We start from the raw sequence: 27,921 nt of genomic DNA, 5'->3' as shown, positions 1-27,921 counted from the left end.
GTCTCAGAAAGCACCGCCCTTGTGCTAAGCCCCAACCCCTCTTTTATACATCCCGCAGGCAGGGGGGAGTGATGCAGAAACATGAGGCTTTGGAATTCAGAGACCTTGAGCGCTGAATGTGAACTTAGAGACCAGACGGGAGGCATTTTTTTTCAAAATCAGTAAAACTTTATTCTATTTCCATTCTTTGCCATTAACAGAAAATTGGAGAAAGCAATGTTTGTTTCACAAAGATAATGCATCTCCCAGAGAAGAAAAACTCTAAATTGAGAATAGAGGTAATATGGAAAAAAAAAAAACACAGTACTGCCCTCTATTCAAAGAAAATAACTCCTGATCTTTTTGGTTAAAGTAATACTTAGACCAATCATTCAGTTTTCTTGCTTGATAAAGTGTGACTGGGGAAGAATGGGGGAGGGGGGGGGAGAAAAAAAGCACACAGACATTAACTATTTCACCTTGATGAAAATCTCAATACAGCTATGGAAAGCCTAAGTATTTATTCTTTTACAGTACACTGGGTGCTGGCTGCAAAAAGAAAAATGTATTCACTTCAGGCACAATTTTTAAATTTAAATCAGTAAAAGAAACTGGGTTTAGAAGCTGCAGTGTTCTAAGCAGCAGCAAAATTTGTGCATTGTTTTATATATTTAAATTACCACACCAATGGCACACCTCATCCTTCTGAAATTCTGCACCGCACATACTATTTGCAGAAAGTTACAAAAATGGATCTATTCTGGAAGGTACTTTCACTGAGATCTAACAGAACTTTGCTACATGGACTCAAGTTTAAATGAGAGATGAAAACAACATTGTAACATTTGGCCATCAACTTAATAAAGTTATCTGAATGCTCATACAGATTTATATATAAAAAAGTTAATATAGTCCACCCTCATATGGTCCTCAGAATTAGATCTGAACAAACAGGAAGTGAGCCTCCCACTTGGAGGGGAAGATAATACAACTGAGAGCTAAGGCATAGTAACACCTTGTCAGAAATAATGAAGGTAGAGTATATATCTTTTTAGTGCAGAATTTCATAAGGTCTACCGGAGTAGAACTGTCTATAATGTTCACTTACATAGGCAATGTAGACTTGCAGTTACCAGTTGCGTTAAATGCACCATTCAAAAAGCGTCTAAAATGTGATACTATAAGGTGCCACCTTAAGTTTTCAGGATGCAACTGTGCATAATTTTAAAATGGTTTCATAAATTTTTTTAAACATAACATGAGGAAGGTGTTAAAACTGGTGTAATAGCTTCTTAGAATTTGGAAGGGATGAATAGGGAGATATTCAGTACCCTTCACCAGCTCCCACTGCTTGATCGTACTTAGTTATGTGCTTTATGGATCAGTTAGTCAATAACACCAGCTTGACGAATCTTTCTCTCTGCACCAAATCCCTGTAATGACATAAAACCTCATTAATCAACTGCAATGTGAAATAATGTATATGGTTAACAGAGATGGAGAAATTGAGAGAGCTGTAATATATCAAAGTGTAGCCCACTCTTCATGTTTTGTTTCTAACAGGGTAAAGTGTTACCAGGATTTCTGATGTTCATATTTGGGGACAAAGCTGGCTCAAGTTAGCACAGAGCTCCCATGCATTTGTCTGCAGTTCTACCTAGGCACTGTGCTCTATACCATTTCCTTTAACTCCAAAGAATCCCCTCTACACACCTGGAAGGGTGAAGTGCAGTGTTCGCTCTAATTTTTTCCATCCATTTGTGGAATTAATTTTATGTGCAGCACCAATATCGAGGTAATCTGTGGATATGCACCATCATCTCCCGACTTTCACAACAGCCCCATTTTTCACCAAGAGCTCACAACATCCTACTGCTAGTACCTAGCTAGGTCTTAGGAAAGGTGGGTCTTCAGGTGACCTTGGCAGTGCCTATCCATTCATTCCTACAGCCCCCTTCCACAAGGGTCAGTACATGCTTTGCAAACTATGCATATAAATGTACCATTGAAATGCAGCCACCTCTGGTGAGGAAAATTGGCAGCCAGCTAGGCCAACAGCACTGTGCAGGAGTTTGGAAAGAGAAGGGGAATTTTGGAGAGGAAGAATCTTTTCCACTTATGCAAAATGCTTGAGATATTTAATGTTCAGACAGGGCTTCATCTGTAAAGGTCTTGTCTGAATGTAAAATATAATACCACAATTTAGAAATCAAAGTAAATGTTTCTTTTTAAATCAGGACACCAAGGCTCAAAATAATTAAAAAAGCACTCAGTTAAAAAACCACCACTCAAATTCCCCTTATTACCATCCTCTTGTATTAATACAAAGCACTTTAAAAGCCATAAAGACTATTCAACCTTCATGTGGTTTACATTTTTACACTGGATCAGCTTGGACAATTAAGGTAGCACAGTCAAGTTCACCTTCAGAGTCTCATGCACATATACAATGTTCTAGTGTCTCACATACAGGAGGTTCTGTGTCCTCTGCACCTAGCTGAAGTTACCCATTCACATGTAGAGTAACCATGACAGTTCCGCTGCACTGGGGAACTTTCTGTGGCTACCTATGTTCCTACGTGAATTTCAACATAAGAGTGGCCACACTGGGTCAGTCCAAAAGTCCATCTAGCCTAGTATCTTGTATTTCAACTGTGGCCAATTCCAGGTGTCCCAGACGGAATGAACAGAACAGGTAATCATCAAGTGATCCAGCCTGTCGCCCATTCCCAGCTTCTGGCAAACAGGCTAGGGACACCATCCCCGCCCATCCTGGCTAATAGCCATTGATGGACCTGTATCTTCCATGAACTTATCTAGTTCTTTTTTTAACCCTGGGATAGTCTTGGCTTTCACAACATCCTCTGGCAAAGAGTTCCACAGGTTGACTGTGTATTGTGTGAAAAAATACTTTTGTTTTAAACTGCTGCCTATTAATTTCATTTGGTGACCCCTAGTTCTTGTATTATGAGAAGGAATAAACACTTCCTTATTCACTTTCTCCACACCAGTCATGATTTTATAGACCTCTATCATATCCCCCCAGTCATCTTTTCCAAGCTGAAAAGTCCGTCTTATTACTCTCTCCTCATATGGAAGTTGTTCCATACGCCTAATAATTTGTTGCCCTTTTCTGAACCTTTTCCAATTCCAATATATCTTTGAGATAGGCGACCACATCTGCACACATTATTCAAGATGTGAATGTACCATGGATTTATATAGAGGCAATATGATGATATTTTCTGTCTTATCTATCCCTTTCTTAATAATTCTCGACATTGTTTCCTTTTTTGACTGCAGCTGCACACTGAGTCGATGGTTTCAGAGAACTATCCACATTGATTTCAAGACCTCTTTCTTGAGTGGTAACAGCTAATTAAGACTCCATCATTTTATATGTATAGTTGGGATTATGTTTTCCCATGTGCATTACTTTCCATTTACCAACACTGAATTTCATCGAAGTGTGCACAGCTGACATTCACCTTAATGAGGTTGTATACAGCAACCATCAGACCCTGTAGTTTCCCCAAGGGGAGTTCAACCAAAATGTACTTATCAGAATTTGTATTAACTTTGTCTTACCTAGAGACTGTTCCTTTGCAATCTATAAATGGGAAAGGCTCACTTCTTCAGCCTGATACTTAAAGCTTCCATGGAATGCTTAACACATGATCTTACTTCTGAACTCAGAGCACAGTTCAAGTTGAGGGGCAATGTTATATTGATCCAGTAACTAACCTCAACACAAGAACATTTTCTGCCAGTTGATCCAAGTAATTGGTGTCTTATGCAATGGAAAGCCAGGGACAATGAAATACTATTTTTGCCATTTTTAAAAAGGAATGAGATAAATAATGTAGATAGGTAATTGCCAAGAATGAGGTTTATAAGACCTTTACATGAAGTTAAAACTTATCAATCGGCGTGGAGCTTGCTAGAAGCATCTCTCCGGCAGTCTACTGAAAGTTTTATTGAGGCATTATTTCCTGGCTATTCAGATGGTGACAACACACATTCTGCTAAACAAGATACTGTGCTGACCAGGGGAGAGGCGGAGCTGGGGTGGGGGGAGAGGAGTCTTCCTCCCACATCCCAAGCCCTGCACACCCCAAACTACCATCACTGCCCCACATCTCACCCCACTACCCCCACCCACCCTCCACGCTCACTTGTGTGTGTGGCCCTTGATGGCCTCCTGTGCAGCCACGCAGGCACACACCTTAGAGGGAACACAGGTGAGGAGTGAGCTTGCTGGGCTCCCCCAGATTCCTCCATGCTAACAAAAGTTCCTATGAAATTCACTGAGCTGAAGCTCCAGCTCTTTCCCCTTTCTCCTAGGTGGATTATTTCTGCACAAAGGAGAATAGGCTCTTTCATTAGAAAGCTGTTTCTCTAGAGGAGTTTTAAATGGATTGCTGCAGAAGAGTACATTTTGCCTTCTAGCAATCAATTTGTCATTCTTAAAGACAGTTAGCATCACCTGCCAGCTGAGGTGGTAATTATACACCCAGCTCTGAAATTCAGATTAACTATGTTAGTGCATTACAGTCCTTTCCGGGATCAGCAGCTTGAGTGGCTTGTGGCAAACATAGCAAGACAGGAAGCCTTGATTTTTGACTTTTACATTTAAAAGAATTAACAAAGTAAGAACAGTTTTAGCCTTTATCAGCATTCACACGTTACGAAAAGAACAGTTACTTACCTTATAGTAATGTGGTTCTCTGTGATGTATTGTCCACACCCATTCCACTCTTGGTGCATATGTGGGTGATGTAAACAGGATCAGATTCTTTTAGCCAGTAGTGTCCACTGAGGCTACCCCTGCACCCTAATGTTCTCACATCCCCATGCCAGATAAAGAGCAGCGCAGGCCCAATCATCCCCACTTCCTTCGCCAATACAGAATCCCAGAGGAATAGGAATCCACAGTAGTGGAGGAGGGTGTGTTGTGGAACCAATGTGGACAACACACAAGAGCCAGTTACAGTATGGTAAGTAACCCTGCTCAGAGATTGTTCACATGGATGCACTTTTGGTGACTCGAACAAAAAGTTGTGTTTCCTTGGCGGGGTGGGTAACAGGACTCTTACTTAGATAATGACCGTAAGACAATCCTATCAAAGCAGGCATCCAGTGTGGAAGCCTCTATCAAGGAATAGTATATTTTAAGTGTGGGGCCTGAGCTCCATGTAGCTGCCCTAAAGATCTTAGAAATAGGAACAGTCTTCAAAACATGGGAAAGACTGAGGGGGGAAAAACGTAAGTTTAAAAAAATCTAGGCTTTGAAGAGTGGCAAAGTACAGCATGGCCTTGAATAGGATGTACAGAGATACTGTTGCCAGATGGACCCTTGGAAATATTCCACATTGTTTCAGGGCTAGTCAGCAGTCCACTAGTGCTCAAATGAGCAGTCAAGGGCAATAGCTGGGGCTGAGATGCCCCAATATAAAACTAAGTGGAAGGAGGAGTTTTCCTAGTCAGTCTAGTTAATGCTTTCCTGCTCTGGAGCAGAATGTTTTGAACTTCAGCTGAACAGCTTCTTTCAGTGGACGTCATCCTGTCAAACATCCAGGCTGTCAGATACAAGAAAGCAGGGTCCAGGTGCAGGATCTGACCATTGTTCTGCAAGACTGTTGGGTAAGGCCAGTAAGGGGATGGTGGCGGCTATGGTAAAAGGTGAATAAGGTCCTAATACCAGAACTGCCTATAGCCTGGGCAGTCGTGATCAGTCATGCATCTTGCCTCACTTCCCTCAGTATCAGTGGAGATTACCTTCTCCTTTCTGTCATCATAATGCATAGCTGTGATGCTGTCTGTCAGCACCTGGACCATGGATCCCTGGCATAAAGGCAGAAATGCTTTTTATGCCAGGCAGATGGCTCTGGGCTATAGATGAACTTCTGAGGGTACCACAGACCTTGTGTTTGAAGGTGATCTAGATAAGCTCCCTCCACCCCTGAAGAGGCATCTGCCACCAGAGTCTTGGTAGGTAGAGGCGGAGAAGGTTATTCCATTGCACACGTGAAGAGGGTCTTATCAATTTAAGAGGGAGAAGACTGATCTTCATGTCTATGCAGTGTCTGCTGGGTAGACAAATTTCAACCCTCCCCTGCATGGAGCATAGGTGAAGTCTGGCAAACCGCATCACACAGGTGTCCTAGATTTTAGTAAGCCATCCAACAGTTCCACATGATATTCTCATAAGCAAATTAAGGAAATATGATCCAGAGGAAATTACTATAAGGTGGATGCACAACTGGTTGAAAGACTACACTCAAGAGTAGTTATCAATGATTTGCTGTCACACTAGGAGGGCATATCTAAACTGGGTCCCACAGGGGTCAGTCCTTGGTCTGCTCTTATTCAATATTTTCATTAATGACCTGGAGACTGGAGTGGACAGTATGTTTATAAAACTTTCAAATGACACCAAGCTGGGAGGGGTTGCAAGGACTTTGAAAGACAGGATTAGGAGTCAGAACCTTGACAAACTGGAGAAATGGTCTGAATTCAAAGAGATTAAACTCAATAGAGAAGAAGTGCAAGTATTCACGTAGGAAGGAAAAAAACAAATACAAATTCAAAGTAATGGACTAGGTGGTAGCACTGCTGAAAAGGATCCAGGGATTACTGGTGACTCATTCAATTTGTGATACAAGATGGGATACAGCTGTGAAAAAAGCTGTTACCCCTGGATGTATTAACAGGAGTGTTGTTCATAAGAGACTGGAGGCAACAGTCCCTCTACCCAGCACTGATGAGGCCCCAAACGGAGCACTGTTCCCAATCCTGGGCATCCCACTTTAGGAAATAAGTGGACAAATTGGAGAGAGTATAGAGGAAAGCAACAAAAATGATCAAGCAAGCCTGCCTTTGTAACAGATGGTCCCTTACATCGAAAAATCACGATATTCAGGTTACTCCTAGTCCCAAAGGACCAGTCAGTCACTTACTGCAAGTCAATTGTACCTTAATGTTTCTCAAAGACAATGCTTGTAGCGAATCCTGTAATCTAACTAAACGGTTAGCTAGGAAAAAGAAAGGGATTACTTACAAGGTTAAAGCAGGTTTCAGAGTGGTAGCCGTGTTAGTCTCTATCAGCAAAAAAAAAAAAATGAGGAGGACTTGTGGCACCTTAGACACTAACAAATTTATTTGGGCATAAGCTTTCGTGGGCTACAGCTCACTTCATCGGATGCATTCAGTGGAAAATACAGTGGGCAGATTTATATACACAGAGAACATGAAAAAATGGTGTTGCCATACCAACTGTAACGAGACCAATTATCAGCAGGAGAAAAAAAGCCTTTTGTAGTGATAATCAGGATGGCCCATTTCAAACAGTACGGGGGAAAAAATCAGCATGGGGAAATGGTTTTTACTTTGTGTAATGACCTATCCACTCCAGTCTTTATTCAAGCCTAATTTAATGGTGTCCAGTTTGCAAATTAATTCCAATTCTGCCGTCTCTCATTGGAGTCTGTTTTTGAAGTTTTTTTTGTTGGAGAATTGCAACTTTTAGGTCTGAAATTGAGTGACCAGGGAGGCTGAAGTGTTCTTCGACTGGTTTTAGAAAGTTAATTCTTGACATCTGATTTGTGTCCATTTATTTTTTTGGGTAGAGATTGTCCGGTTTGGCCAATGTAGGTGGCAGAGAGGCACTGTTGGCATATATCACACTGGTAGATGTGCAGGTGAATGAGCCTCTTACGGTGTGGCTGATGTGATTAGGTCCTATGATGGTGTCCCTTGAATAGATATGTGGGCACAATTGGCAATGGGCTTTGTTGCAAGGATAGGTTCTTGGGTTAGTGGTTCTGTTGTGTGGTTGCTGGTGAGTATTTGCTTCAGGTTGCAGGGCTGTCTGTAGGCAAGGCCTGGCCTGTCTCCCAAGATCTGTGAGAGTGAGGGATTGTCCTTCAGGATAGGTTGTAGATCCTTGATGATGTGCTGGAGAGGTTAAAGCTGGGGGCTGAAGGTGACAGCTAGTGGTGTTCTGTTACTTTCTTTGTTGGGCATGTCCTGGAGTAGGTGACTTCTGGGTTAAAGCAGGTAAACATCACGCACAGAAGAGTTATCTTAGGTTTCAAAAAGTTATAGAAGTTGCTGTAAAGTGCAAGCTCTGTGTCCTTTAGGGCTACCCCAAGCAAAGCAGTGCGGGGATCCCTTGCTTATGCTTAGATATTTTGCCCTCTCCAAATTTCTCAGCAGAATAGTGATATGGTTCCTTCTGGTCAGGGACTTATTCCCACCACAGTTCGGACAAAGGTTTGTACACATCCCCTTTTCATGGGTATAGGGGAAGCAAAATCAGTCTTTGTCCACTGATGTTCTACAAATGGTTCATCTGGTGTCTACAGGTCTCTACTGATGGACAGAATGTGACTTTTATACTAGTTTACCACAAGTTCACACCTGGTAATGCTCCTTTCCTGACTGTGGGGATTTCCAGTGTCATAGCAAACACTTTTATAGTTACGTTGAAGCAAACACGTAAACGTTACCTTATAACATGGGATGCAGATAGCGAGATTAACACATTCAGTGACCCATAAGCATTTCATAAAGTTGGAACACTAAACACATTCTTATAAACTTAAGATCTATTTTAACAATTCTAACACAGGTGAGCAAGATTGGTTTCCAGTTATCCATTTATCAGTGTTCGGTGAGGCCTGGGCATGAGCTAGCACCTGGTCTGCCAGCATCCGTGATCCTAGGATGCGTTAAGTGGAATCTCAAGCAGGAGTAGAGAAGTTATTTCCCCCCGGGAATTAGCTATGGTGCAACCCCTGTTGGAATACGGTGTCCAGTTCTGGTGGCCACAATTAAACAACGTTGGTAAACTGGAGAGGGTTCAGAGAAGAGCCAGGAGAATGATTAAAGGATTAGTGATGACTCAAAGAGCTCAGAGGGACAGCTCAGTGGTTTGAATATTGGCCTGCTAAACCCAGGATTGTGAGTTCAATCCCTGAGGGGGCCATTTAGGGATCTGGGGCAAAAACTGGGGATTGGTCCTGCTTTGAGCAGGGGGTTAGACTAGATTGACCTCCTGAGGTCCCTTCCAACCCTGATATTCTATGATTCAGCTTAACAAAGAAGGTGGGGTGTCTTGATTAGAGAGTAACTAACTACATGGGAAACATTTAATAATGGGGTCTTCAATCTAGTAAAAAAAGTTATAACATGATCCAATCACTGTAAATTGAAGCTAGACAGATTCAGGCTGGAAATAAGGTAAATTTGTAACAGTGAACATAATTAACAATGGGAACAATTTACCATGGGTCATGGTGGACTTTTGGAAAAAAGCAACCAATCTTGATTTGAAGAGCTTGGCTCTAGGAATTATTCAGGGGGAAGTTCTATGGCCTGTGTTATACCGGAGGTTGGACTAGATCATGACGACCTCTTCTGCCCTTGTAATGTATGAATATTTTAAGCGCGGTGATCAATTGTTCTCCTCTGAAGGCAGGTCAAGTAGTAATGGGGCTTAATCTGCAGCAAAGGAGATTTAGGTTAGATATTAGGAAAAACATTTTAACTATAAAAAGGCAGAAAAGTTCTGGAATAGGTTTCCAAGGGAGGTTGGGGAATCCCCACCATTGGAGGGTTTTAAGAACAGGTTGGACATTAACTGGTCAGGGATAGGTTAGGTTTATTTGGTCCTGCCTCAACACAGAGGGACTAGACTTGATGACCTCTTGAGGTCCCTTTCAGCCCTACATTTCTAAGATGTGTCAAGAGTCTGAGAGGCCAGTCTCACTGATGTTCTTGAGTGATCTTGATAAACCTCAAACAACTTTATCTCTGTAAGGTAAGCTCTCACTGACCTAAAAATCTAACATGGCTACTATAAGCGCTAAGTATTGAGTCTATGTGGATTTCTCAGACTTTGAGGCCCAAAATGGTAAATAACTTAAGGTTATTTCAACAGAGTTAGTCACATGTTGGAGGTGCGGGAGATCTTCCTTGAATCAGTCAGTCAAGGTATATAGGTAGACCAGGATCCCTGGTCTCTTTAGATGAGCTACCACCAAGGGTTTGGCAGTTGTGAACATCCTCAGTGCCATGGAAAGACCAAAGGGCAGGCTCCCACACTGGTAATGAGGTGTTCCTACTAGGAATCTAATTAATCTAACCCACAGAAAACCTTTCTGTAAAAACAGGAATTCTGCAGGTTGAGAGCTCTGAACCAATCTTGTGGATCTACAGAGGGAATTATGGAGGCTAGAGTCACCATCCTGAAACTGAACAGCAGATGAAGATGTTGAAACAGAGGTCCAGAATGGGAGGCCAATCCCCTTTTCTGGGATAAGTAATGGGAATAAAGACCCTTGCCCCTGACTACCAAGATCACCTCTTCCACTGCTTAGTTGTAGGAGTCCACTGTTTTAACAGTATCTTAGGAGAAGGATTCATGAAAAGGGATGAGAAAGGGGGTATAAGAAGTAGGAAGGGATTGGAATTGGCTTGTACAATTCCTGGGACCCACAGGTCTGAGATAACTGAATCCAGATTTCCCAAAAATAAGAGGTGGTTGCCAAAAGGGGGCAGAAGAGACTAGATCCTCTGGAGGTTCTCCTAGGCTTGTGACAACTGTGTCAAATTGAATGCCAGGGGAAAGACATTGTGAAGCACTAGAGGAAGAGTCAGAGTCACTGTTCCTGGAACCTGTATTTCTTTCTCAGAAACTCTGAGGTCTCTTGAGGCTGGTAATAGTAATCAGCAGAGAGATGGTGCCTGAAAGTCTGGTCTTGCTTGCTTCTTTCTTGGGGCTGAAACAGAAGCCCAGGGAGCACAGAATGGCCCTAGAGTCCTTCAAGAAATGTATGGCCTCATCCCCCTTTGGATTAAGAAATTTGTTGCCGAAGAGAAGACTGTCCGTTGTTTGAACCTCCTTGGGAATCCCTGATAATCAGAGCCAGGATGTTCTCATGGCTACCAACATAACCACAGTATTTGCTGCTGTGTCAGCCACATCTGGCACAACACGTAAGGACACGTGGACTATCAACTGTCCTTCAGACAGATGGTCTTTAGTCACTCTTGGTGTTGAGGTAGCCTGTTCACATACTGAAACAGTTGCACAGGAGAGCTCAGTCATCGGTGACATCTGGAGGCTAGTACATGAACAGGCTGCATGTCCAACAAGCCCAGTCTCTGGGTCTCACCCCCAGGTGTAGGGTTGGAAAGCCACTCCTGCTATGACTTTTCTTGGACCACAGCTATCACAAGCAACCCTGGTAAGAGGTGACACCAGGTGCCCATTATTAAGTGGCACTGAGGTTTTGCACAGAGGGGCAGGTTTTAAAACCTGGAGATTTCACTTTGGTTACTTTGCTAGAGCCCTTGTACAGAGGGGAAGGTTTCTGTGCTAAAAACAGAAGCTGATTAAAATAAGGACTTTTTGTGTACTGGCAACTGGCAACAAGCCTAACACACAACTACATACACACTGAAGGAGGTGGATACTGCAGGAGTTCCATCTCATTGCTACCAGCAATAAAAAAACCTACGATAGCTGGGCCTACTCCCCTCTGTTTACATCCTTTGATGGAGATGGGTATGTATGGCTGGGCCTACTCCTCGCCGTTTACATCCTTGATGGAGATGTGTATGTTCAAGGACATCAGAGCACAGGCACTACCCCCAACAGATACTGCTGGCAAAAAAGAACCTGATCTCATGTATGTGGGGTACATATGCACCAAGAGTGCAAATCATATGGACAATTCATCTTGAAGAATCAAGATTCTATTACCATAAATTACCATTATTTCTAGATATTTATAGAGAGTAATTCTGCACACGAGGCTGTTATCGTAAGAGTATACCTTTGAGTTATCCGGTCCCCTTGGTTGACGAAGAACTGTTAGGCGAGGAGCACTGGCATCATCTAAAGTAATGCTCTTTAAACGATTAACAAGTCTATCAGGACGCGGAGCAGCAACAGCCTTTGCGCCTTCACTGTAACAGAAATGGAGCTAGTTACTTGGAGCAGCAGCCATCCCCTGGATAATGTCCGGACTAACATTTGGGAAGGCATATGAGGTGACTGGGAATTGGATAATTTGTACCAAGACAAAAAGGAAATTGAGACTAAAGAAGTCACCTCATTTTGAGATGGGCTTTCTGGAAAGGACACTATACCAACCCCAAGGTCCTACGATATTTACTGCAGCCCCTGGATTCTCAGATGTCAGCAGGAGCCCACAGAACTTTATCCTCTACAGCTAGCCAGGAAGCTACAATCTTTCCTCTCAATGCAAACCTTCAACAGTCACCCCATGTGTTTGTCACATCCCAATTAAGCTTAATGCCAGTGCTCAGGAATCATTGATATGCCGTGGTACAACATGCCAACAACTCTCCAGAATCTCTGGAGAAACAACTGGCTGTTACAGTTGCAGAGATGAACTCAAAATCTTGAAGTGTAACATGAGTCTGCAGCACTTGGAACAATAGCTCTGACTAGCGTGAGCTACCTATTCATCTCAGAAGGGGTTAGTGCAGATACCCAGTGATCCTGATATTTAAATTAAATTCCTCACATAAGAATGAGGGGGTATGTAAATTTTGCACAGTCAAAGCCATAGGTCCCCTGAGCCAATGGCTCCTCAGGCTGATGCGGTTAAAACACATCAGTTTCATGACCAATGGTTCAGGAATCACATCCAACCACCTTTGACCGCCCTAACAATGGATCAGGTAGCCATATTGAAGCTAGGTGAACTGGAGGCAGGCTTTGACAGTCTGAGGTTAAGTGAGACAAACCCATGACCTTCAGGATTGTAGTTGAGTGCCTTAACCACTCAGCTCTGTATGCAGAGCTTGGAAAAAGCACCACTCCCCCTAACCTGGCTGCTGCTTAATGCCCTCTCTTTAGAGATATGCTTGAAATACATCTGGAAGATCCAGCAGAAAGTCCTGAATTGCCTGCTTCCTGAGCGGGGCAGGCCATTGTGACTACATAACTCCTACATTCAAGTCATTACACTGTTTTTCAATTAACTGTCTGGGACCCAGTTATCTAAGAGACTGACTGACCCATACTTCTCACAGCATTTAAGAATAGCTGGGAGGCTCTCACTGTCAGCGTCTTTGTTAAAGATTTTGCAAATGGTGGCAGTGTCCTCCATGGTGGGGCCCTCACTTCAGTCTTATAGAAATGAAGGATGATTAGCTCTAACTCAAATGCAAGAAGTTTTTGGTTTAGTCTTTGCCCATTTTTGAGAGTGACCACACGGCTTTAAAGTTTGTGCACACCTAGCTGCTACTGCAAAAGGCTTTTAAAAGTAAAACTGACGTATTAATGGTCAGCCATTCAAAAAAAAATCAAAGCAATTTATTCAAACAATATCTACTAATCTCTACCTGGAGTTGTGCACTCTTAGCCAACACAGCGCAGGAAAGCATTTCTTCTTTCCGTGTTCTACACTTGCTTCAGGGTGATTTCTCCCACAGTTTGGCATAGTTTTCAAAATCTCCTTCAGTGCAGAACTCAGTTTTCCAAAGCACCCAAAATAAAAAGCTGCCTGCCTGCCACATTTTCTTGCAATTAAATGTCTACCAGTAAGGGATCAGTGGAAAGAGGTTTATAACAAGTGTGCAGAGCTACAATGAAGTTTTCTGAATATCAGTTAAATGCTAGTCGGAAGCTTTGACTCCAACCCTTGTTGAACTGCCACACATTTTGCATATGTTGTATGCAATGCTGCCGTAGCTATGTTGGTCTCAGGATATTAGAGACAAGGTGGTTTACTGGACCAGTTTCTGTTAAGAGAAGCTGCATAAGCTTGAAGAACTTTCAAGCTTATGCAATGTCTCTTACCAACAGAAGCTGGTCCAATAAAAGATATTATCTCACCCACCCTGTCTTCACAGAGCCCTGTGGCCCATTCTATTAAATCTTGACTTCTAATTTCATTATTTTACTTGGTTTACCTGTCCACATCCATGTTTCCCATTGTCAAATACGATACTAATCCTTTTAATAGGCAGGAATGCTGCTGTCCATTCAGTGACTATTAAGAACAGGACTTATGCAATATGTTTGATAATACAGGAGGCAGTCATTTACCAACTATGCCAGTTAACACAAAAGCACATTAAGGTCTGTCATGTAAAAAAAAACGTCACTTTCCCACGCAGGAAAGTGTGTGCTTTTCCCCCAACCTGCAGAGATTTGATTATTTGTTTCTGATTAAACCAGATAATCCCAATTCCTCACCAGACACGCCATACATTACAGGCACTGCATTTCCCTGTGCGCTGATTCAGGATCACGGAGAACTCTACTTCATCTCCAGCCTGCAGCTCTACACCATCCTGAACTTCTTTCACATGAAAAAAGAGCTTTTTGCTGTCACCCACTTCATAGTTAATGAAGCCAAACTGAAAAACAGCAATGCAATTTAGTTCATTCATGTCATTTCAAATGGACACACTATTGCATTTCAACTCCACTTTGTTTATATGTTGTATTAAAAAGGGACAGAGTGCAGGTAAGGTTTTAAAAAAATGGATGCCTAACATCAGGCACCTAAATCCATATTTAAACACCTATTAAGCCAAAGGGCATGGTTAGTGTCGCAGCTCTTTTGGAAGTCAGGCCACTTATGGTCCTAAATATGGCCTTAGAAGCATAACTTACATATCTGTTTTTAAAATCATGGCCTAATACTGATACTGTCATCTTTCTGTGTGGGAACAACTATGTGGAATACTGAATTAAACTGCAGACACTCAGTCTCAGAAGTCTGATAGCAGAAGGGGTCCAGAGAAAGCAAACAAAAGGAGGCAGGAGGTAAAATATTCAACTCTTTTGTGGGAAAGTATACACAATAAGTGGCAGAAAGCCTCCATCAGGTGCTCCTATTTACTCGTAATACAAGAAGTGAATGCCCTGTGAAATTAAGGTGGCAACATATTCCATCCTTCCACCTCCTGCACTCATCTCTTCCCAAGCAGACTGTGGATTTTACTACAAGATACTTTTAGTAAAATTAAAAAAGGATTACACAGTTATACGAATAATCTATTGGCAGCGACATTAGCTATGATAAAAACTGAAGGGATATCAGCCCTCATATTTCAGGACAGAGCTACCACTAACTACTTGAAGTTAGTAACAAAACTTCTCCCATAGGAAAATCATCATGCACATCAAACGATTTGAAAGCTTATTTCCAAGATGAGGTAGGATATGGGACTGTCAAGTGGTGCTCTTACCATCGATGTGGGCATGAACAATGACACCATCAACACATTAAAAAGACCACTTTGACCTGTTTGGATTAGTGTGTGTTAAATTACTATGTATTATTTCAAGACATAATGGATTTCTTTCGGACCTGAAAGCAACAATCTAAAAGCTAAAAATAGTCAGAAGTTTGTACAGGTATCACTGAAATGTAATAGTGCTGGTGACACTTTCTAGTTATCAGTCATGTGCACCTGGGTTACCAGAGTCTTCACTGCCTTGCAATGTACACAGTTCTGTGCAGGGAAGACTTAACTACAGATAATTAGCTGATTGTGCCTAAACCAGTAGGATCACTGCAAAAATAAAGTCCTGCAGAAACTCAAATGCTATTGGGCACTTGAACACAGAAAGTAGATCATCCACATTTTTTCCACCCATGCTGCAATGGTGATCCAATATCTGATTTACCTACGTGTGAAGGCATCCAAATCTTTGTTTGCCAAAATGCTCTTCTGACATGCTCTTAGAACTGTCCTCACACGGTGAGAGTTTGGCCAGTGACTTGTCCTCTTTGATGGACAGATTGAGTTGCAAGCAGTTCAGGTCTCTGTGGAGCTCCTTCTCTCTCTCACTGGTCATACAGCACTGCTGCAAACATCCTTGCTGTAGGAATTGTGGCTGATCTATACCCTCCCCCAATTTGGTAAATCTCTGAAGCAGTAAGCTCCATTTGTTTTGGCAACATTAAAAAAGGTTCCCTCCCCTCCCCTGCACATAGCAAACAGGGGTGGCACAATCACATCGTTGGAGGGGTGGGGGGCGAAGACGAGATCTGCTTCTACACTCAGGTGCATTTTGAATCATGTAGTCAGAAATTTTTACAAGTGACTGCTTGCTGGATGCCACTTTAGTTCAGAAACTTTCTATGGAGGCACAGGGCATCCGCCAGTCAAGCTATTTGTTGCATCCAATCTTAGATCCTGTCCAGTTCTGTCTTTCCAAAGTTCGTCATATTTGTCAAAGATTTTGATTACAGAATTAGCTTTTGTCAAATCCTGTTAGGACCTACCTCAAGTACTCAGCAGCCAATTCAGTGAAAGTGTGGAATGCGTCTCCAGCCATTTGTATGACAGCCATGGGCATTTCTAATGTACACCGTGGTTTCTTTGTTGCATGCTCTTAGCTCTTGAATTCTTTCAGCTTGAGCTTTCAGCTGATGCCCTCACTCAGCTTAGTCTGGTCTTTTAAGGGCTTGTCTACACTTACAGCACTGCACCATTCTGCACCACTGTAGCGCTTAATGGAGACCCTACCGACACAGAAGAGATTCTCCTATCAGTGTACTTATTCCACCTCCACGAGAGGGGATTGTTATGTCACTGTGAGAAGCCCTCCCATCAACACAGCACTGTCTATACCAGGGGTTAGATCAGTGTAACTGCGTCGCTCTGGAAAACCTACCCCCCGAACGACAGTTATACCAACATAAGCTGGTAGTGTGGACCAAGCTTAAGTGTTCCATCAGCATGGAAGAGGGGCAGGGGCACAGGTCATACTGTGTGACTAACAGTTGCCATCGAAACATTATCTCTGCATCTTGTGAAGGACAAGGCTCTGTGGAAAACAAATTTCTGGACTGACAGCTGCTGTGATCATCCTTCCCTTGCCAGACTTCAATTCAGTCATCTTGGCCATGCCAGCAAAGTGTTAATGACAGATTTATTAACTGGGCTGAAGAAGCGGTGTGTCCCATCAGAATCAAGTATACCTTTCACAAATCTCTCCATTTGTTCAACATCTAGTATTTTCAGTAGAGAGACTTTTGTAAATCTGAGGTTACATGCAGTCCAGTATGTAAGTCAATAAGCACCTCTGGATGTGATTCAGGGTCAAATGGGTTGTTGATGACATAGCTGGTAAAAAAAAATGTACCATGCTCCTCATCCCTCTTCAGTGCAAAGGTAAGGACTTGTTTGTGGACTGTCTTCACTACTTCTTGTTAGGCCATTTCTCGTATACCTTTTGCACATTCATAATATGAAGTGGTGTACTGTCATCTCGAACACTAATAATGAATGACTTGTACATAAGTGTCACAATTAAAAAGCTAGTTTCTAGAATATTTCAAAAGACTAGTATTACATGCCTAGACAAATTACAAATAAAAACCTTCTACCAAGCAGGCTAGAAACTACACTATGTACAAAAGCTTACAAATGGAGAAACATTACATTAGGAATTCACACATTTACATCTATTCATTATGCAGTACAAAACTATGGATGCACAACCTATAGCTACTGCTTCACAATCTTAATTGAGAGACTGATCTGCTCAGCATATGTCATCTGAAAATAGAATCACTTGTACAATATTCTGACAACTTAGAATGTGATATGAAAACAGTTCATGTTATCAATATTTGCCATATGCTAAAGTTCCTTTCTGAAAAAACAAACCTGCCCTTACAAAACCAATACAAATCTTTTAATACACCATTGTTTGGTAGCTCTGATCAATAACCACCTGTCACAAATATAAAGGGAAGGGTAACTATCTTTATTTATGCAGTAATATAAAATCCCTCTTGGCCAGAGGTACAGGAATCCCTTTACCTGTAAAGGGTAAAGAAGCTCAGATAACCTGGTTGGCACCTGACCAAAAGGACCAATAAGGGGAGAAAATACTTTCAAATCTGTGGGGGGAAGGTTTTTACTTTGTCTCTGCGTGTTCTCTGAGACAAAGAGAGACCAAGCATGTAATATAGCTCCTAATGAATGATACATCTAACTTAGAGAAATAGTAAGTAATAGCAAGGAAATGCGTTAGAGTATTTTTGTTTTAGCTTGTGAATTTTCCCTGTGCTAAGAGGGAGGTTTATCCGTGTTTTTGTAACTAAAGTTTTGTGCAGAGGGGAATCCTCTGCATTTTGAATCTTATTACCCTGTAAAATTACACTCCATCCTGATTTTACAGAGGTGTTTCTTCTACTTTTTTTCTTTCTTTATAATAAAGTTCTGTTTAAGCATCTGATGGGTTTCTAGGATACTAAAAACCAAAGGGTCTGATCTGTGTTCACCTAGTTTATCTATTTGGTTGGTAGATTATTCTCAAGCCTCCCCAGGAAAGAGAGTGAAGAGGCTTGGGGGGGACATTTTAGGGAAACAGGAACTCCAAGTGGTCCTTTTCCTGAATCTCTGTCTAACTGACTTGGTGGTGGCAGCAGTACTCATCCAAGGACAAGGAAGGATTTGTACCTTGGGGAAGTTTTTAACCTAAGCTGGTAGAAATAAGCTTAGGGGGTCTTTCATGCAGGTCCCCACATCTGTACCCTAGAGATCAGGGTGGGGAGGGAACGTTGACACCACCACATTAAGGTTTTGAAATTAATATCAACAATAAACTTCAATCCATCATGCTGGAGTGTTTCTGGAACTGTGCACAAAGTCACTCATTTTGGGTACCGTTGTTTCATCTTGCCCAGAGGCTTATGGCACCACTTAACAGCTCCACATATAACCTCATCTAAACGTACCCAAAATAAGCTTTCAAATGATATATGATGTGGGTGTGTAGTGTGAGTACATCAAACTAAAAAAAAATATGGCCCTTTAGAGAATTGCCGCATGCCTACTGAGGCTGAACAATGTGAGCTCCCAGGACTCCTCGACACAGGGGACTGTGACTGGGCACATGGGATAACAGAACAAAAGTTTCTGTGTAACTCTGTTTTCCTTCAAAATTCAAGTCCCAGTATTTCAGAGCTACACAAGTTAGAACCATCAGATGGTTACTCATATAGTAGTTAGGAAGTCTTTCCTAATACAAAATTAACTACCCTTATAATTAAGTTCTGGAATTTGTTGACTGGGAAGCTTCCAAGGGAGGCTGTGGAATCCCCATCATTGGAGATTTAAGAATAGATAGGACAAACATCTGTTAAGGATGGTCTAGGTTTAGTGAGTCTTGCCTCAATGTGGGGGCTGGACTTGACCTCTCAAAGCCCTTTCCACCCCTGCATTTCTATGATTATGTGAACACTCTTGTCTCAAGGAAGAATCCACTAACCTGATCTTTCACACATTCCACAGTGGCTCTGCGGAAAGGAGTAATGTTACAAGCCATCGTCTGTTCATTCTGACCAAGGACGCAGAGCTGAAACTTGACTGTCTCCCCCTTTTGCAGGCAATCACCCTTGTTTGCCATCCCCACAATTCCAAATGGATAGACCTCTCCTTTCATCTCCCCTAGCAGAGAGGGAAGGAAAACACTGTTTAAGATCTATTTCTATTCCTTCATGAGGAAGTATTTTGAAGTGTTTCTACATTGGACACAATGTTTTTTTCTAGCTAGAAACTTGAATTAAAAGTTTACGTAAGTTGCTAGTTTATAGTTTACTAATCTACAGCCAAAGCTCACTGTCAAATATAATTTGACAAGTGTGAGCTGAACAGACTCATTAAAAGTAATCTCAACTTTACAAACAGTATGTTGGCACTTTAATGCAGGGCAGTGCTGAGTCAGGTTTGTTTCTGCTTACCGTCCTCCATGACCTCAATCATTCCCTGGTATTCAGTCTGTGTGGGATCTACACTCCGCAGGGGGCGAATTACTTTACCCGTGTAGACAGTTGGATCAGCTTCCTCAGTGGCACCATTCACTGTAAAACAAAGACAGTACACACTGTTTAGATTACATAATTTGGGAGCCTAACCCAATGAGACCTTTACCCCTGATTGGGACCATTTGGTAACACTGCAGTATTACTACAAGTTTCTATATTCAGCACAATACCTGAGATACACAGAATCTAGCAAAGGGATGGGCAATTGTTAATCAAGAACCCAGAAGCTTCTAGAAACTGGATAGCAAACCAAAGAGTCAAAGGATTCTCATTCTACCCCATGGCAGCCTATTCAGAAAGGCTGAGTGGATTAGAGCATCCTGAGCCATTCTGATCACTCCCATTGTAGAAGACAGGAATATGATGTTGCCACAGCATCACTACACTTAAAGCTTTGCAGACACTGATGTCTGAACTGGCATTTCATCGTTTTCATTGTAAATACTTCCGAAAAGAGCAAAGACTACTCAGAAACAGCTCCCTTTTCTGGTGCACTTGATTTATGTACACTAGTATGTCGGGAGTAAAGACCATAAGAATGCTCATACTGGGTCAGACCAAAAGTCCATCTAGCCCAGTATCCTGTCTTCCCACAGTGGCCAACGCCAGGTGCCCCAGAGGCAATGAACAGAACAGGTAATGATCCAGTCCCTGTTGCCTATTCCCAGCTTCTAGCATACAGAGGTTAGGGACGCCATTGATGGACCTATCCTCCATGAACTTATCTAGTTCTTTTTTGAACCCTGTTATAGCCTTGGCCTTCACAACATCCCCTGGCAAAGAGTTCCACAGGTTGACTGTGCATTGTGTGAAAAAACACTTCCTTTTGTTTGTTTTAAACCTACTGCCTATTAATTTCATTTGGTGACCCCTAGTTCTTGTGTTATGAGAAGTAGTAAATAACACTTCCTTATTTACTTTCTCCACACCAGTTGTCATTTTATTAGTCTTGAGGGCATTCTGCGGCAAAAAATTAAAAATTCTGCCCCCCCGCCCCCCAAAGTATAAAAGCTCTGCGCACAGTATTTTAAAATTCTGCAAATTTTATTTGTCAAATAAATGTGGAGGCTCCAGCATGGCATTGGGGACCCCAGGCCACTGGCTGCACAGAGGTGGGAGATGACTATGCAGCCCCCCGGGACACAGCGGTAAGGCTGCACCCAACCCTGATGCAGTGCAAGGACTGGGCCTGCCCCAGAAACACCCCAGGGCCCTGACCCTTTGTGTCAAGTGCACCAGGTGTGGATGGGCAGGCAGGCAGGCTCAGCAAGGTAGGATCCAAGTGTGAAGGAGCTTAGAGTGAGGGGAGCCAGGTGTGGGTTGAGGGGGCTCTGTGTGGGTTAATCTGGGTGGGAATGGCTCAGTGGGGGATCCAGGTGCAGGGGTGATCCGGATGCACAGGGGCTTGTTGGGGGGGGGGGGGGGGCGGGGGGTGGTGGTGGTTCTGGGAGCAATGGTAATGTGACTCTGCAGGGCAGCCCAGGAGAAGGTGGTTGGGATTCAGCAGGAGATGTGTTCGGGTGTGGGAGGGATAGAGCTCGGCAGGGGGTCTAGGTGTGCGGGGCTCAGTGGGGTGGGGATCCAGGTGCAGCTGTTTGGGGCTCAGTACAGTGGGGATCTGGGTGCAGGTGGCTCGTCGGGGTGGGGCTCGTCAAGGGGGTTCTGGGTGTGAGGGGGTTTGGATGCACAGAGGTTGGGTTGATGAGAGAGCAGCTCCCCATGAGAAGCGATGGGTGCAGAAAGTGCAGGGGGTGGGTTGGGGATTTGCAGAGCTTCCTATAGCCAGGGGAGAAATCTGGGAGGGGGGGGAGGGGTCTGACACAGCCCCTGATACTGTGCAGGGGGAAGAGGAAGTCCAGTCCCCCCAGCCCAGCCGGGACTAGCAGCTGAGCCCAGCACAGGGTAGGAGTCACCTGCCGGGTCTTCTCCAGTCCTGCTCCGTGCCCCACAGTGATTTACCTCTCTGCCAGCTGCCCTGGGCACCTGAAATGTACTGCTAGGGAGGGTCACATGACCACTCTTGTGGCTTCCCTGTCAGACAGTCCTTTTTTTTTTTTTTCCAGGGAAGCAAAGAAATCTGCAGGGGATAAATTCTGTGCATGCACAGTGGCACAGAATTCCCCCAGGAGTAAAATTTTAAAGACATCATATCCCCCCTTAGTCATCTCTTTTCCAAGCTGCAAAGTCCCAGTCTTATTAATCTCCCCTCATACAGAAGCCATTCCATATCCCTAATAACTTTTGTTGCCCTTTTCCAAATTCCAATATATCTTTTTTGAGATGGGGCAACCATTTCTGCATGCAATATTCAAAATATGGGTGTACCATGGATTTATACAGAGGCAATATGACATTTCTCAAGGCTCTTTTGTAAAGTATATTCTTCCTTCTGCTTAACCCAACCATGACCTCTTACCCCCATGTTTTTTCCACCCTGATCTTCTACTCCTTGCTGATCATTTTCTCTCTATAGATATCTTCTATGCACTGAATTCCCTCCCAGTCCCCAGATACCAGGGCAACAACCCTTTACTCAAATCCCCAAGAGACCTATTTTTGTTAGGAATCAGCCCCCAAAAACAAACAGAATTGAAAGTTTGAGGAAAGTTACCTAAGCAACTCTTCCTCGGGGCCTCTCACAATCAACTTTCTATGCCCCTCTTAGACTCAGCTTTTCATAACAGGTAGTCAATTGTCTTGTACAGTCACAAGCATGCTGTCAGTATTTGGTAGACAAGAATAATCCAATTCTCATACAACTCAGGCAGCGTGCTCTAGAAGCTGGAATCAGGTAAGAGCCACTATCTTTGAGCTGTTGCTGTCTACAGACTGTTCTTGCTTGATTAGCTCCCACCTCTCCTGACACAGTAAGCAGCTCTCAAAGGGCTCTTCCTAAGAAGAGGGGAGATGTCCTTCAGAAGTCCTAAAGTGACCAGACCAATTCTGGTCTGCTGTACACCATTATCACAATTTCTGTAATCGTGTTCCAGATGTACTTTAGACTAGAGTTCCAAGCAAGACACTGCCAGCCTTTGTCCATTAACCCAGAACTCCCTACAAAATTGCAAGTGCCCTTTTGCTAAGAGATAAGTTACTGACATAGTTTACCTGCATGTGTTTTGTTCACCTTTTCTGCACTGACTTTATTTCCTTTGCCTTTTGATAAGCTGTATTCCACCATGTCCCCAAGTTCCAGGCTATCGACATCACCAGAGAATTCACTGCATGGGAGAAGTTATGCACGTTTTGCTTTAGTTACATGCTCATCAACAAAACCACTCACCCAGCAACAAAGTGGAAGGGACAGAACCTTTACACTTCAGCAGGCTCACCAATTTCATTACTACAAGACCTTACAATTTGGATGCAAGCGTTTTGCTCAATGTTTACAGATTTAAATCTACCCAATAGCCATTTTTTTCTCTTCATACAAGAAGTTTACAGTAATCAATTTGGCTATTGGAACAGAGTGAAATAAATTATGCTTCCCATGAAGCAAGTCACGATCAGTAATCCAAGTCCAGGGCATGGATAATAGGATTTATTCTGAACCAGCAACTGTTAAGATAATGCATTAAATCCTGCATGAAGGATAGGCCAAAACTGAGCATCCCTTAAATATACTCGTGTTAAATGAAAGGACTGTTCCAAATCCCAAGAGTTTCCCAGCTCATTAGAAGTCAGGACTGCATCTCCGATCAACTCCCAAATTCTCTGCTGAGCAACTTACCTGATGTAGGATACTGGTTCCTTACCATTACATATGCTTGCCAGAGTGTCTTTGCCTGCTAGCAGGCAGTTAAGACTAATTCAGAAAAGGAGTCGGTCATCCCCATTACTCCTAAGGGAAGTCCTCTCAGAGAATACTGAAAATATACCTTTGCACCAGGAGTCTCAACCTGCATAATCCACCACCAATGAAGCTCTAAAAAAGTACATTCCTCTAGCTGTAGTTATATGACTAGTCTACGACACAATCTCTGAATACTTAAGATACAGGATGTTAAACAGCGAAGCCTGCAGCAGCCCTGTGGAAGTGGTTAATTAGAAGTTTCTCAGATACTTAAACTTATGCACATGGTGTGTAGAAAACAGATTAACACTCAGCAATATAAAAGGGAGTCACTCACCTGTAATGGAAGAAGATCTCCTTATCATGATTGGCCGTTTCAATAAATCCAAAGTTATCTTTCAGGGTTGCCACATACCCCACAAGCCTCTTGGAGTTGTAGTTGCGACCAAGCATTCTGACAGAAACTGCTGTCTGCAAACCTGTTCTCTTCACTTCACAAACACTGAATTCAACCTGTTTGTCAGAATGAAGAAAAAAAGTAAGTTTTGTATTTATTTTATTAGAATGGTTAATGAAATGTCTGCACCCTGGGGAGGAAGAGAGAAAGCAGTATTACTCCAGCCACTGCTCTTCACCCAAAAAAGGTGAAGTTATAACATCACACAAATGAATAAACTAAAATAACTGGCCACAATACAAATGGATGGATTTTTAAAACCTTTGCATTTCTGATCTTATACAGATCAGAAACATGGACACTGCTTATAGAAGACCTCAGGAAGCTGGAAGCATTTCCTATGCTTTGCCAGCAGTGACTACTATGCATAAGATGCTGATTTTTATCAGCAATGGGTATGTATTACTCAGACTTTAAGGCCAGAATCATGATCATGGATCATGATCATCCAATCTGACCTTCTGTATATATTGCAGGCCAAAGAACCTGAACCATTCACTTCTGCAGGAGGCCCATAACTTCTTGCTGAGTTACTGACGACTTCCAGTTACAGAAAATCCACCATTTACTCTAGTTCAAAGCAGCAAGTGACACAATGCTGCAGAGAAAGGTGACCAATCTGACCTGGGGAAAAAAATTCCTTCCATAACCCCCGATATGGCAATCAGTTAGACCTTGAGCATGGGGGTAAAACCCACCAGAGAAAGAATTCTCTGTAGTAACTCAGCTCTCTCCATCTCAAGCTGTTGGAGATATTTACTAACTGTCACAGATGGGCCATGTCATTTTAGGCAATCACATCACCCCCTCCATAAACCTATCAAACTCAGTCTTAAAACAAGTTGTTTTTTGCACCCACTACCCACCTTAAAGGACTGTTCAAAACCACACTCCTTCGATGGTTAGAATCCATTACCTAATTTCGAGCCTAAACTTGTTGATGGCCAGTTTACACCCATTTCTTCTTGTGCCAACATTAGTCCTCAACTTAAATAACTCCTCTCCTTCCCCGGTATTTAACCCTCATGTATTTATAGATAGCAAGCATATTTCCCCTCATCCTTTGTTTTGTTAGGCTAAACAAGACAAACTCCTTAGTCTCCTCTGGGTTCTTCCATTTGCCTGATCATCCTAGTAGACCTTCTCTGTACCTGTTCCAATTTGAACTGATCTTTCTTGAACACGGGAGACCAGAATTGCACAATATTCCAGATGAAGTCTCACCAGTGCTTTGCATAATGGTAATGACACTTCCCTATCTCGATTGGAAATACTTTGCCTGATGCATCCTAGGCCTGCATAATCTGCGCCCCCCCCAACTGCATCATGTTGATGGCTCAGTCATCTTGTAATCAACCAATTCACCCAGGTCTTCCTCCTCTGTTGTGTCCAACTGATTCCCAGTTTTTACCATAAATTCTTGTTGTTCATCCCAGGGTGCATGACCCTACAGTTTGCACCATTAAATTTTTTCCCATTTCTATTACTCCAGTTTTCAAAGTTGTCCAAATCTTCTTGTAGGATTTTCCAGTCCTCTTCTGTATTGGCAACACTTCCCAACTTTGTGTCACCTGCAAATTAACAACACACCCCCACTTTATATGCCTAAGTCATTAATTAAAATGTTAAGGTCTGGTCCCAAGACTGATCCTTGAGGAACTACATTAGTAGCCTCCCTTCAGCCTGGCAGTTCACGTTTCAGCATGACCGGTTGTAGCTTCTCCTTTAAACAGTTTCTTACCTACCTTCTGATTCTTGCATTAATCCCCATCTTCTAAAATTTAACTAATAACTTTCCATGTGGCACTGTATCAAATGCTTTACTAAAATCCACATAGATTAGATCTGCTGCATTTCCTTTTTCTAAAAGGAACATCAGTTATTTTCTCACAGAAAGTTCAGGTTCATCTTTGTAAAACCATGTTGTATTTTATCCCAATTACTGTTTACCTCTGTGTCTTCAACCACCCTTTCAAAATTTGTTCTATCACCTTACATACAACTGAGGTCAAACTAATGGGACTGTAGTTTCCCAGATCACTTTTTTCCTATTAAAATATAGACACCATATTTGAAATTCTCCAATCATTTGGGAACAATCTCTGAGTTTACAGATTTGTTAGAAATTCTTGCTACTGGACTTGCAATTCCATGTGCCAGTTCCTCTAATCTCCATCCAGGAATATTATCCAGGCCTGTGGATATGGTCCCATTAAGTGTTTGAGTTTGGCTTCCACCTCAAATGTGGTAATTTCTTCTTCCTTATCCTTATTCCCCATTAGTTACCCTGCCACTGCCTCCAAGCTCCTCACTATCCCTGTTAAAAACTGAGGCAAAGTATTTGTTTAGGTGTTGGTCCAAACCTAGATCTATGATCTGCACCCCATCCTCAACGCTTAGCACTCCCATTTCTTTGTTTTTCTTTTTAAAGTATGGATAAAGAATCTTTTACTATCAGTTTTAATTTCCTTTGCAAGGTCCAAATCTGCTTGGCTTTTAGCAGTTCTCACCTTTTCCCCTATACTTTAAGGCTTCCAAGAGGTAGCATTCCTTGTTGAGCCATTCATTCTGCTTTCTCATAGTAACTTGTTTCAGATGCTTTTTTCATCCAGTTTGACCTGCAATCCATCCCTACAAATTTTTTCCTCCTTGCTTGGGATGCAGGTTTTCGATACTTTAAGTTGCAGAAACTAATTTCAAGCCTCCTCCAACATCCAGATCCTTGAGTTCTTTAAAAATCGACTCCACTTTCCTAATTCCCTTATTTTTTTTTAGTTTGCCCTTTCAAAATCAAGGACCCTGGTTGGAGACCTATTCTTGTTTATCCTTCCACTTAAAACTGAATTAACTCACGTTCACTCGAACCAAGTTTGTCCTCTATAACCAGTTCTTGTGAGGTCCTCAAGACTTACCAGTACTAACCCTAAAATGGTTATGCACAAGCACTATCCCAGTAGAGCCTCTGTTACCATTCTCTCCCAAGTAATTTTGACCCAGTTTCCATTATATCCATTCCATCACTTCTACATTTCTTTAGTTTAAAACATCATTAATAAGCTATGCTACACTACCACCTTTGCCTTTTTCTGAACAGCACATACCTTCAATTCCTATATTTTAGCCATGACGACTATTCCACCATGTTTCCATTATCCCTATGATATCAGGTTTCAATTCCTGCACCAGCAGTTCTAGTTCCTCCGTTTTGTTACCCAGGCTCCTTGCATTGGTGTACAGACACCTTAATTCTTTCTTCTTTGCTTCAACCATATTCCCTGCCCAACTACATACAGTCATTTTACTGCCAGTACTGCCCACCTGTTACTGTCATTTCTTCTTGTTATCCATTTGCTTACCCTCTGTTCCTTTCCCCATTACTGTATTATCTGAGTCGATTTTCCTCACTCTCAATATTAGCATCTCCCAACCATTTATCCTGAACTCCTAGTTTAAAGCTTTTAATCAGTTGTGCCAACCTCCATCCCAGAAGTCCATTTCCCTAATTACTGAGGTGGAGTCCATCCCATAAGAACAGTCTTCTGTCCAGGAATGCTTCCTAGGAGTCAGACATCCTCAAACCCCCTTTTAGCACCACTGCCTGAGCCACCTATTGATCATCCTAATCTTCTCCTGCCTTCACATACTTCCTCTAGGGACAGACAGAATCCCACTGAGAACAGGCCTTCAGAAGACTGAAGTCACCATCTGTCACAACTGTCTGGCACTTTTTCACCATATAGCCTGCTTCAGAGAAAGTCCCACACATTCAGCCCTCAAGACTGGACTTGAGCTCAGGAGAAGAAATTACCTGGCCATGGTCTGTAGGCGGCCACATGACTGTCCATCATTAACTT

The 27,921-nt window shown here is 42.5% G+C and overlaps 1 protein-coding gene and 1 long non-coding RNA gene across 5 annotated transcripts in view; both read right to left on the bottom strand.

The window, feature by feature from the left end:
• Positions 1 to 199: 199 nt before the first annotated feature.
• CSDE1 (cold shock domain containing E1) overlaps positions 200 to 27,921 on the bottom strand; it is a 50,977-nt gene continuing 23,255 nt past the window's right edge. For all 4 annotated transcript variants that reach the window (XM_073320197.2, XM_073320200.2, XM_073320198.1 and 1 more), the window contains 7 exons: positions 23,948 to 24,123; positions 22,926 to 23,038; positions 19,734 to 19,853; positions 19,262 to 19,440; positions 14,219 to 14,382; positions 11,823 to 11,955; positions 200 to 1,412 (listed from right to left, as the gene is read on the bottom strand). In XM_073320197.2, the coding sequence (XP_073176298.1) occupies positions 1,365 to 1,412; positions 11,823 to 11,955; positions 14,219 to 14,382; positions 19,262 to 19,440; positions 19,734 to 19,853; positions 22,926 to 23,038; positions 23,948 to 24,123 (933 nt within the window). In that variant the 3' untranslated portion in view covers positions 200 to 1,364. The remainder of the gene's footprint in view (positions 1,413 to 11,822; positions 11,956 to 14,218; positions 14,383 to 19,261; positions 19,441 to 19,733; positions 19,854 to 22,925; positions 23,039 to 23,947; positions 24,124 to 27,921) is intronic.
• LOC144929628 (uncharacterized) lies at positions 1,815 to 11,812 on the bottom strand. The gene is made up of 2 exons (XR_013634882.1): positions 9,268 to 11,812; positions 1,815 to 8,023 (listed from the first exon to the last, which is right to left on the bottom strand). It is a non-coding gene; the product is annotated as an uncharacterized LOC144929628 (long non-coding RNA).

The sequence above is a fragment of the Lepidochelys kempii genome, chromosome 21, assembly GCF_965140285.1.
Source record: "Lepidochelys kempii isolate rLepKem1 chromosome 21, rLepKem1.hap1, whole genome shotgun sequence".
In the NCBI taxonomy this organism is placed as follows: domain Eukaryota; kingdom Metazoa; phylum Chordata; order Testudines; family Cheloniidae; genus Lepidochelys; species Lepidochelys kempii.
Note: the sequence above shows the minus strand (reverse complement) of the source record. Positions and strands in the feature narration are given on the sequence as shown.